Raw genomic sequence first — 12,500 nt, 5'->3', positions numbered from 1 at the left:
CACACTGATCTCAGGTCAGATGTTAAGATATGCTGCTGTTTCTGATTTGAAGCCACATATCAGCAGTGACAGAACTAAACTGATCTGAGGTCAGTTTTAGCAGTGGTACTGCAGACTGATCTGGAGTAAGCTCTTCAGCAATAAAAAACAGACCTGCGGTCAGCTGTTCTGTTCAGCTGGACACCTGAATGTAAATTGATCTAAAATCAGGTGTTAGGAATTAGTCCTGCTGATCCTCATTTCTCCGATCTGGAATCAGTTGTTACACAGCAGCGTTGCTAAGATGAGCAGCGGTATTATCTGAGGGCTGTTCTGAGATCAGCTGTTATGTAGCAGTGCAGACTGTAGAAAGTGGTTCTGTAAGCCAGTTGTAAGTCAGCAGCATTGTGTGAGAAACTCATTACTGACTGATCTGAGACCAGCTGGACGTGTTTGATGGTGCTAACCCTCAGCTGACTGCGCAGAGAGGTGTGAGGCTTCAGTCTGACCTGGGATCAGACATGGTGTAGCAGGGTGAGTCTGCAGCGCTCGACCGGACACTGATCTGACATCAGTTTCAAAAGCGACTGATCTGATATCAGCTGTTGTTGAAGCTGAGCAGAGGCGGAACGGGACCCTGAGGGACGCGGCGTCACGACTCAGAGAGAGACGGCCGTGTCACAGCGAGGAAGGAGGGAACACACTCCGACACATCTGCAGAGACGGAGAGAGAGAGAGAGAGAGAGAGAGAGAAAGGAAATGGATGAGAGGAGGAAGTGAAAGAAAGATGGGGGAGGGGGAGAAAGAGAGAGAGAGAGAGAAAGCCCTTAATGTTGTAAGATTGTGATTTCCAATGATGTGTTATTCTGACACATTGCGTATTGCATAACACACACACACACACACACACACACTTAGCGAGTTCACTCTATCTTCATGTCATGGTTATGTTTACATCTGCACAGCACAGCTCCATGTGACTATGTGAGCATAGGTGTGTGTGTGTGTGTGTGTGTGTGTGTCTATGTGTGTGTGTTTCAAGCTTGCCCAGAGAACATTGTGCAGTGTTTTGTGTTAGTCGTGACTGCTAAAAAGCAGTTAGCTGATGACAGGACTGCGTTGCTAGGCAACCGGTGTCATGAGCACGGAGAAGCCTCTCATAGCTGGATGGTGATATCGGCTTACACGCACACACACACGCGCGCACACACACACACACACACTTTAGACTACAGCCCACACTATAACACTGTTCTCAGGTACATAGGAAGATGTACGCACACACACACACACACACACACGTGTATATATATATATAATGCCTATGAATTTCTCGAAGTCTGGATTTCCAATAAACAAATGAACTAATTCCGTTAAACATATTCAGAAGCGTTTTCCATGTGCACTTGTGTCACCTGACGTATGTGTGAAAGTGGGCGGGGTTTCTGGATGAGACGCCCTGGAGCCGTGAGTTGTGTCTCACTCTAAATTTGCATAATTAGCAAATAAGATTTTCTTTAAGATGCATTAACTCATTAACCAAGTGAAATTAGTTTGATGTGCTAGCATGCTAGATTAGCCCTTATTTGATTAACTTAACCAAGTCTCATAAAAAGAATAGTGGCAATATCACGTATGGTAGTTTGCTAATTGGCAACTAGCTAACCTATTAATGAACTAGAAGAAGAATGTGATGTTCTCTTTACTGTAAGTCTTCTATATCTGATATATTTACCCGTGTGTCCACCATTTTGATGTCGGCTAGCTGCCTCATTAAGCAGACTTCACTCACGCTGATAAAAGAGCACCCGTTAATCTAGAGTGAAAAATTTAAGCAAAGCTAAACGGTGAGGGAAAGTCAGTAAGGGTGAGTTATTAACAGCATTGGAACACAGCCACATGGTTAGAGTGAGACGGGAGAAGTTCTGTGAAGTCTTGATCTGCTCTCTCTCGTTCTCTTCTTCACCATATCCTACTTATATTTCTAACATTCTCTCTCTCTTTCTCTCTCTCTCTGCAGGACTACATCGTGTCTCTGATCTCTCCGGCGCAGAGACATCATGAGCGTTTGACCCTGTGGCTCCAGCGTCGTCTTCGTGAGCCGGAGAGCTCCGAGGCCCGAGAGCATGCGCCCGAGCTGATGGAGGACGAGGAAGGAGAGGAAGAAGGGAGTAGCTCGGAGAGCGAAGGAGAGAGACGGATTGCAGGAAGAGGACACGGAGGAGCAGGAGGAGGAAGAGGAAGGAAACCCGAGCTGGTGATGGCGACTAAACCTCACCGCCAGTTATGTCGCTCTCCGTGTCTGGACCGTCCGAGTTTCAGCCAGAGCAGCACGCTACAGGAACTGCGCGCTGATGATTCTCTGGCCACTCCCACTTCCTCATCACTGACACCACCCACCTCCTCATTGGGCCACACCCCTTCAGATCGGGACTACCAGAGTAAAATGGAGTTTGCGCTGAAGCTAGGCTACTCCGGCGAGCAGGTGGAGGCTGTGCTGAGCAAACTGGGACCGAGCGCACTTACTAATGACGTCCTGGCTGAACTCGTACGTCTCGGGAATAAAGGAGAAATCGAAACACAAACGCAGACACAAACGTCCACAGGACTAACGCCAACGGGGTTAACGCTAACCCCACGCGGCTCTGGAGCGAAAGAGGCCGTGAGTCCTGAAGCGTCACTCGAGGAGGAGACAAACGACACGTACGATAACCTCCGACCCATCGTTATAGACGGATCCAACGTAGCCATGAGGTACTGATTTTACCTGCTACATGGTATTAATCAACTCAAGCATAAGCCAATGGAAGCTTTTCAGAATATAAAAGTCTACAATGATGTAGCAAATTTACAAAATGTCTGAGGAGAACATTTTAGTGTAGTTTTTTGACACATGCTATGGAAATCCAGGTGACACTACAGGTGGAAACTCTACAATTTAAAAGGACACATGGAATTAAAGGGGCACATTTGCTTGTGGTGGAGCTTACCCTGTATTTATCATCTAGGAGAATATGCACATCATGCTTGGGGCTTAATAGAAAACAGGTGGGCGGGGCTATTGTCTCTTTACAGTTAAATCCCAGCTTCATCATTTTAATAAATTGTCTCTAAATGTGGAAACATGGTTTTTGCCATGGGTCAATTTAACATTGTCACACAGAAGTGTTCATTTTCAACTTTTTGCACTAGACACTACACAACTTTAATTCATAACAGTCTAACATGCTGGTCATTAACACACCAAGAGGCCCTTACCTGTGAGTGTCTTATTTCCTAATTATACATGAATCTCTTCATCAGTAAACAATGTACCTACAATACTGATGAAAAATATCATCACCGTAAAAGTACACGTCTGCCCCCTAGAGGCAGGGTTAGCAAATGGGCTGAAATGGGCTGACACTTGGGGGGAAAAAAAAGTCAGGAAAACAACCAGCCATTTTGCTAGACGTTGAACTTCTGGTGGAGTTTTAATTGCTTGTCTGCCATAAGCCAGGGTTTAATCATGTTGAGTGGTAAAAAAATAAGAGACACACCAACATCCCTGGATTTGATGATCATGTCTATATCAACGAGCATATCTTTTCATGTGTATGTGAGTAACCTGGTATCTGTGATATTTTGTAGCCATGGAAACAAAGAGGTTTTCTCATGCCTGGGCATCCAGTTGGCGGTCGACTGGTTCCTGGAGCGAGGACACAAAGACATCACAGTGTTCGTACCGGCGTGGAGGAAAGAACAGTCCCGACCCGACGCACCTATAACAGGTGAGTTAGTATGAGAACGTAGGACTACCAGGTGTGTCGTCATGTTCAAGTGCAATTCTGTATCTTGTTAGGAGACATAACATGTGATGCCACCTCTGTGTTCAGATCAGGAAATCCTTAGGAAGCTGGAGAAAGAGAAGATCCTCGTCTTCACTCCTTCACGTCGAGTCCAGGGACGACGGGTTGTTTGTTACGACGACCGCTTTATCGTTAAATTGGCATGCGATTCAGATGGCATCATCGTGTCGAATGATAACTATCGAGATCTTCAGAATGAAAAACCAGAGTGGAAAAAGTTTATCGAGGAACGGCTTCTCATGTACAGTTTTGTCAATGACAAGTAAGCTACAGGTTTTCTTTCTTTTGTAAATTTAAATTGTCGTCATGCATCAAGTGTAAGTTTATCATTGTGTTTTTGTAGGTTTATGCCACCGGATGACCCGCTAGGCCGACATGGCCCAAGCCTGGAAAACTTCCTCCGCAAGCGACCTGTCGTCCCGGAGCACAAAAAGCAGCCATGTCCTTATGGTCAGTACAGCACATGTAGGCAACTGTGTACAGTCGTTATGAAATAGATTAAAATACACCCACATTGCAAGGTTTAATGTGAAGATTTGACTTTACTGTTTTTATCTTCTTCAAACTTTAGGTAAAAAGTGCACATATGGTCACAAGTGCAAGTACTACCACCCAGAGAGAGCAGCGCAGCCTATACGATCTGTCGCAGACGAACTCCGGGCTTTCGCCAAGCTGTCTGCTGTCAAGACCATGAGCGAAGGTGCTCTCGCAAAATGCAGCATGTCTGGTGCCACTGCAAAAGGAGATTGTTCTGAGGTAAAACGAGTGGCACCAAAACGTCAGTCGGACCCGAGCATCCGTTCCGTGGGCTGCGAGCAGGAGGAGCGGCTCTGTCCGGCTCGGAAAGCTGAAGCTAGCTCGGTTCCATCTTTAGTGACGGCTCTTAGCGTCCCGACCATGCCACCGACAAAAAGCCATGCAGCCGGGGCATTGAACACTCGTTCCGCTAGTAGCCCGGTACCGGGGTCACTTCACTTCACACACAGCTCGCTAGAACATGCTGGAAGCATCCAATATCCTCCGATCTTGGTCACCAACAGCCAGGGTGCCTCCGTGGCATACAGTGAACCTTTTCCCAAATACGATTCTGTAGTTAGTGACCATGGGTATTATTCAATGCTGAGCGATTTCTCCACCATGAGCTTAGGAAGCATGCAAGACAGCTTCTGTAGCTTAGAACAGCCAGATCCGGTCGGAGTTGGAGGAGGATATCCTGGTCGAGCTTCCAGCATTTGTCCTGAATCTGGACGCAGCCACTCTTCAGACTCGTTCTCCTCCTACGGTGGAGAGATGTACTCCATGGAAGGTAGCTTGGATGATGGGATGAAGGTTCCACCATCAGTGCAATCCCAAGTGCAATCACAAGTACAGTCCCGCTTGCAAGCATTTGCTCATGGGTTTCACCATGAGGCTTTGACGAGAGTCCAAAGTTATGGCACGGATGAACCCAAACCGGGGCCACGCAAACAATCCTCGGCCCACCTCGTGCCTCACGCACAGCACCCAGTGGTTGGAGCGCGATCCAGTTGCCCGGGTGACTATCCTCCACTTCCCCAGAACGTGTTGCCTTCGTCTGGCCCTGCTCAGCCAGGCCGATCCTTGGGAATGACACGAATGGACAGCATTTCAGATTCCCGCCTTTATGAAAGTAACCCCCTCCGGCAGCGCCGGCCCCCTCTGTGTCGAGAGCAACATGCCAGCTGGGATCCCTTACCGTGTGGGAACGAGCCTTACGGGTACGGAGGTTACGGATTGACGGGAGGACTCATGCCTTGCTGCGAACGAGTGATGGTTCGGAGTATGCCGGAAAAGATGGAACAGATTTGGAGGTCACCGTGGGATACGCCCCCAGGACCTCACGGACCGGTGGAACCGCAAGAGCGCCATCCGATCCCTGAACATCAGTACCAGACTTACCGAAACCTCTGCAATATCTTCCCAGCATACGTAGTCCACTCGGTCATGGAGAAGAATCCTCATATGACGGATCCTCAGCAGCTAGCTGCAGTTATCGTAACGAAACTAAGGTCCTCTCATTGAGCAAATGAAGGAGAAGCAGCACAACGTTTTACACATTTATGTTTTTTTTGTTTTCCAAAACCGGATCTACACAGCCAGTCACATGAAAGATAGAATTCCTTATTCCTCTTTTTTTTTAAATCACTCTGGTGAGCTTTTCCGTGTCCCAGTGTAACTCTTTTCTTTGCATTGGCACCATGATTCAGATGACCAATGCTACATCACGTAGCATGATTCTGGGTTGAGAGGTTTGATGATAGGCCTCGTACCAAGGTTCTGAAGAATGAAGTTTGTTGTTTGACAAAGGTGTATTAAGCAATTCAATCCTTCATATTCATAACTTTCAGGTTTGAATTTAGGCAAAAAAACACTTACAAGACCTGAGTCTAGGTCGACGATAACCAGCTGTTTTTATTTTATAGCTAATTTATAGTGCTGTATTTTCCAGAAAATACTTAATATTTAACTCTATAAAACCTCTACCACTCTGACTGTCTGTCAGAGAAAAAAAAGCTACACGTTTCTTTGTTGTATTTGATTACAATTAGGCTCATGTACAAATTATACAGTCAAGAGAATGTCTTATTCTCTGGAAAATACAGTAATGTTACCAATCTCAGTCATTTTATCTCATGAAGAGCATTAGTAGTTTTATGTTAAACATATATAATATTATTATTAAATTTAATTCTTAGGAAAGAAATCCTTTGAAACAGCCTGTAGGATCAGAAACGGTTGTGATACGAGTACAATTAGGAATTCACTTGCACCAGTGTAAATATTGTGACTGTGCAATTATCTTCTGTTTTTTGTTTTGTTTTGTTTTGGGATTTTTTTGCCTCGTGAAAAGGTAAAAACGTGAAATTTCCGAAAGGAGCGTTAACTCTGGAGTACCTCAAAGCATGAACTTTGACCTTTTTAAACTTTTATGGCCTTACATCGTGTGACCTCACCACAAGTGTGTTAACGTGATATATATAAATATATATATTTTTCTGATGGTCGTCGAGGTCACCGTGTGTGTTTAGTATTTAAGCACTAGCGGTTATTTAGAGCAATTATTTTCCTGTGTTAGCGATACCACTTTGCAAAGACTACCTTTTGGTATTTGGAGTGAAACGCCGCCGACCTGCCAAAAAAAAACAAACAAAAAAAGCAAACAAACAGCATCCCTATTTCCTCACTCGCACTAAGCCATTTTAAAAAATGATATCACGCTGCTTAAGCAAGGCCAAAAAGATAATCAGTGTGTGTTTGAGTTGAGTGTTACAAAAGATGCTAGCTAGTAGCTAGCATTATATAGCCTGTTAGACGTGTTTATTGTGCCGTAACTTCACAGAATCTAGAAGATTTCTCAGATTAAATTTGAAAGTGTTCTTTACGTGGTCTTTAAGCTCTGTTTTGGTAACAGATCAGTATTTGGGCTGTGGAAGTCATGAGAAATTTTTCCAAATTTCCAGGTTTGCTGGAAGTTTGGAAACATACAGTACAGTGGCAACGATTTATACGGATGATTTTAACTTTGGTGTGGAAACTGCCGAGCTTGTCCACCTTGACGTCAGAGGTACAGCAGATCCATTGGCTGAAATGCCTATGTAGCTTCAAATTATTTTTTTAGCTACTCAGCTTGCTAAATTAGCTAGCTTGTTGGCCAAACATAAACAGATAACTAGCTAATAAGAGTAGCTGAGTATTATATAAATAATCTAATTAGCTCGCTAACCTTGGCCGGGTCCTGAAACGTCCATTTTGTAACCATGACGTCAAGGAGGACTCGGATATTTTACTAAAGATAGGTGTAAATTTTAGCGTTAGAAGTGTAGTTGTTATAGCTTTAACAAGCTCCGAATTGATGCATGAGAAAATAAATTGCGAGCTTGACACTTCATTGGCTCGTTAGTCAGTTTTGCAACTTAACGGAATTTGTGCATTAATGAAGGGACGGCAGTCGGCGTGTCTCATCGGCAAAATGCTCCGGAAGAGCATCTGTTTTCTGATTGGTGCTGGGAGACGCTGCCATTCTGCCCGTCTTTTGTATATTCTATAGTTATCCTAGCGCAATTATCTTAGCAGAATCTTCGAATGTTCCAGACTTGGTCTCAGCTTCTGGGTGGAAAAAGGAAAACTTTATTTTGTTGTCGTAGTTTGCTGGGGTTTTGTTTTCATGAGCGCAGGTTACCGCTCGTGGGAAGGTTGCGACACACTGCCTACCTGTTTCTCCCTGTGCGATACACACACACTCGGAACACCAGGCTGTCGTTGGGTTGTTTCTTACATTTGATTGACGGGTCGCTTGCTGCTACTTTTTCTGCGCACCTTTCTTTTAAGTATCCTCTCGTTCTCAAAAAAAAAATGAGGAAGTTTATATTACTGATGCGGTCAGATCACTCGCACACTGATGGAAAACCTGTCAGCATTTACCTCTGCATAGGTTCCTAGAAAGGTTCCTGGATTCATCAAATAAGTTTCTGAGGTCCTGAAAAGGTTCCTAGTAAATTCCTTAAAGGTGCGATTTGGGACAAAGCCAAACAAACCAGCATGGCTAACATCCTCAGGCTACATTATTCTTCCAGTTATAGACCTACAATATGCACCACACTGATTCCACTGGTTCCTGAGGAGGAGCTTAAAAAAGGTTCCTGGAACTAAAATCAGCCATACATACTGCAGTTTAAATGTGTTTGAAGTTTCTAAAATAGTTCTCTGGGTTCTTTAAAAGGTTGCTGGGAGCATGGACTCACCGGGCTTCCTGAAAAAAGGTTCCTGGACTCCAGAAAAGGTTCTAGGATCATAAAAAGGACCCTGGATCATTTGAATCTGTGGAATATAAATGGTTCTGTTTCCGTAATAAGTTTAAAGGCATTCTGGCTAAAAGTTCCTAGTTCATTGTCCTCAGTTCCTGTTTGAAATATATGGACAGATTGTGAACCTGTTTGTGGTCATATTTAAAACTGGAACTTGAACATTCCTGAGCTTTATTTATAAAAGAAACAGGAAGTCAGTTAAACATAATAAAATCAACAATAAAACATTAAAATCATCAAAATTTAACGATGTAGCGGACAGCCTGGACGTGATTCTTGCGTCCAGCTTTGTTCTGGAGCCTCAAAGTGACGAGGCTGATGGCAAATATTTTCTTGACTACATTAGAGAGGTAAATCTAAATATATAAATACCTATATTTTGCATATTTCCTGCCGTTTCCGAGATGCTCCTTTATTTTCTTGACCTGCAGCAAGTTATCACGCCTCAAATGTCGAGAAATGACCTTTGCTTGTTGATACAAATTGTATCTATTTCTTGATTGTAAAAAAAATTGATCTGTACAGTATTACATATATACATAGATATATATATATATATATATATATATAAATATAGAGAGAGTTATATATCTATAAAAATAGCTTAGTTTTATTTAAAAGGATAAAAAAACACATTAATGCCATAATGTTAGTGACACTATGTGTCACTAGTGTAGCCCATACAGAAGGCTTGTTTCCTGCCGGGCAAGACGTCTATAGACAGGGATCTCTCTCACACACGTATTCTGTCTCTCACTCTTCATCTCTCTTTTACCCATCTATTAGAAGACCGTATATGGCCGGTGAGTGGGTGTGGTCGATAAAACCTGGGCGTGGTTGACTCTGAGCTGTTTGTGCAGCACTGTATCTCTGGATCCTGTGTGTGATGTGAATCTGTCAGATGAAAGCATGTAGTAAAGTCTCGAGAAAAAGAGACACGCCCACTCACGAGGGCCCTGACACACCGAGCCAATGCCTGAGGACTGCAGGACCTGCAGTCATGTGACACGTTATTTACCGCATCAGAGTGTAGCTTAAACAACCAACCTTGCTACCGTATCATTCAACAGTTAGCAAAAATGTACTCAAAAAGGATTCCTGGGAATAAACTCAGGCAGGAACTACAACTGTAACATTCCTGGGTTCCTGAAAAGGTTCCTAGTAAAATAAAATTGTTTGTTAAGTTAAGCCTTTATTTGTCACATATACATTACTGCACAGTGAAATTCTTTCTTCGCATATCCCATCCTTGGGGGTTGGGGTCAGAGCGCAGGGTCAGCCATGATACGGCACCCCTGGAGCAGAGAGGGTTAAAGGCCTTGCTCAAGGGCCCAACAGTGGTAGCTTGGTGGTGCTGGGGCTTGAACCCCCAACCTTCCGGTCAACGACCCAGAGCCTTAACCACTTGAGCTACCACCATTAGTTCCTAAAAAGGTTCCTGTGATCCTGAGAAGCTCCTTTAGTTCCTGAGGAGGTTCCTGAATCCTGGTTACTGAGTTCCTGAAAAGATTGCCAGGTTCCTGGACCTTATTTGGATCCTGGATGAAGTTCCTGCGTTTAAGAAACCGTGTTCTCTGGATTATTATATCAGTTTAATGTGTAGTTTTACTGAGTCACAATAAAACACATAGTTTGTCTTTCTGGAGCTCCTGCTGATGTTGTGATGAAATGCTGTCCATCAACATCACCATGGATACAGAACACACCGGAAATAAACTCCGGTCCCGTCGGCTCGGTGTGTCAGAACCCAGAAATACTGAACAGGAAGTGACATGACCCTCCCTCCCTCTCTCTCTCTCTCTCTTTCATGTCCCTCTGATGTATGGATGGGGGTAACACACACACACACAAATGGACTGTATGCTACTGTCCAAATATCTATATAAATAAACATATATAAATATTTTTCTTTTTGTAAATACTGAAACCACATGAATTTGCACAGTATTAGTGCTTTTTACAAGCATGCACACACACACACACACACACACACACACACACACACACTCACACACGTCGCCTTGCTAACCCCAGCTAGCTCGGGTTTCTATGTGTAATAAATAATATGAATAAATCTCTCTGGACTTTTGTGTGAACTGAAACGTGGATTCGTGCAGAATTCCAATATTTACTGATTTTTTTTATTTTTATTCTTTAACACACCCTTCTCTCTCCTGACAAGTGCATTATGGGTAATCTCCACATGGTTTGGACTGTGCTTGTGTAGTGAGTGGGATGTGGTTTTGGATGTGAGCGTCACCATGACGACGTACACGTGACCCGAGTTCGGAGATAAATGTGAAGCAGTGTTTTTTTTATGAGAGATGAATTGGGACGGAACCCAAATGAAGCAACAAGACAAGGACTAGTGACATGTTTTGTATTGCATTGAGGCGACACACACACACACACACACACACACACACACTAAGCATGTGCCGATATTCAGTTCTGTTAGATATCAGAGTAACTCTCTGATAACGATAAACAGAGTTTAAACATGCCTAAAGTTTCAGAGTTCCTAAAAAAGGTTCCTGAAATAGTTTCTATGTTCCTGTAAGGTTCTTAGGTTAAAAAGGTTCCTCCTAATGTTTCTGAGCCTTTAGAAATGATGTGTCTTGGTTCCTGAAGCCCTGGTTCCTGGGTTTCTGTCAATTCTGTTTGTGAAAAGATTGTGGGTTCCAGCTAAGGTTCCTGGAAAGGTTCCTAAGCCAATAAATAATGTCAGCATTTCCAGATTCCTGAGAATGTTCCTGGGTTCCTGAAAAGGTTCAGAAAAACTCCATCCTACAAACTGATTTCACTCTCTGAAAAAGTTCCAAAAGAAAAAGTTCCTTAGAAAGTTGGTGGTTCATGAAAAGGTTCTTGTGAAATTTTTCTTGCTGTTCAAATGTATTTTATTGTGAAATGAGAATTTAATATCAGCACACACACACACACACACACACACACACACACACACCTGCCTTATAGACTGTAAAACCCTCAGTGTGTGTGAATCCAGGAGGACTCTTGACACAGGTGTATGTATGTGTGTGTGGTGTGTGTGTGTGTGTGTGTGTGTGTCAGTGTGTTCTGAAGTCAGTTCTAGAGTGAATTCTCATTTTAGAAACTTCCGAAGAACCGACTCTTGAGGATCCTCGTGTCATGGACTGCTGAGATGTAAACTAAAACCACCGTTATGAGATGTGTGTATTTCAAATTTACCAGCTATCTCTCACACACACACACACACACACACACACACAGACACACACACACACACACACACAGACACACACACACAGACCCAGTCTCAGGAATGAACAGATTCATCATGAACTCCACTGAAGACGTTAATCTCGATGTTTGCTATGACGAAACGATTAAACTCGCGATTTTTTTTGTGACGCAGTGAAACGACCTCTTAATCGTGTCCTCAGAAACAAACTCTCTTGTTTTTGTTTCCTTCTCGTACCGTGTCGCGTTCCGGTTCTGCTTCTTGCGGCGTTGCAGGCCGGCCGAGTGGACCTGAACACTCTGAAGTCTGGTGGCGTGACGGCGACGTGCGGCTGTGTGTTTGGTTCCGTGTCGAACGAAACACTCGCTTTTGAAAAACGACAACAAAAAAAAGACAAAGCCCCCCCCACCCCCCCAAAAAAGACGGAACTTTGTAACTCTTTGAGTCTGTAGACTCAAACAAAATGTAAGTCTCTATGACAAAATGTGTTTGTTTTTCTTCAATAAAGCCAAACCCTGTTGGTTACCTCAGCTTCTTTTCTTTCATTTCTTCTTGAAATAAACATCTAGCTGTTATTCCTCCACACACTAGAGGGCGACAGACACTGACGCCACACACTCATCTGCCAGG

At 43.7% G+C, this 12,500-nt stretch overlaps 1 protein-coding gene across 2 annotated transcripts in view; it reads left to right on the top strand.

Moving 5' to 3' along the window:
* zc3h12b (zinc finger CCCH-type containing 12B) overlaps positions 1-12,325 on the top strand; it is a 22,148-nt gene extending 9,823 nt beyond the window's left edge. For both annotated transcript variants that reach the window (XM_058383501.1, XM_058383502.1), the window contains exons 2-6: positions 2,000-2,733; positions 3,610-3,749; positions 3,855-4,089; positions 4,171-4,277; positions 4,399-12,325. In XM_058383501.1, the coding sequence (XP_058239484.1) occupies positions 2,000-2,733; positions 3,610-3,749; positions 3,855-4,089; positions 4,171-4,277; positions 4,399-5,867 (2,685 nt within the window). In that variant the 3' untranslated portion in view covers positions 5,868-12,325. The remainder of the gene's footprint in view (positions 1-1,999; positions 2,734-3,609; positions 3,750-3,854; positions 4,090-4,170; positions 4,278-4,398) is intronic.
* Positions 12,326-12,500: the final 175 nt, after the last annotated feature.

Source organism: Hemibagrus wyckioides, linkage group LG28 (genome assembly GCF_019097595.1).
Source record: "Hemibagrus wyckioides isolate EC202008001 linkage group LG28, SWU_Hwy_1.0, whole genome shotgun sequence".
Lineage (NCBI taxonomy): Eukaryota > Metazoa > Chordata > Actinopteri > Siluriformes > Bagridae > Hemibagrus > Hemibagrus wyckioides.
Note: the sequence above shows the minus strand (reverse complement) of the source record. Positions and strands in the feature narration are given on the sequence as shown.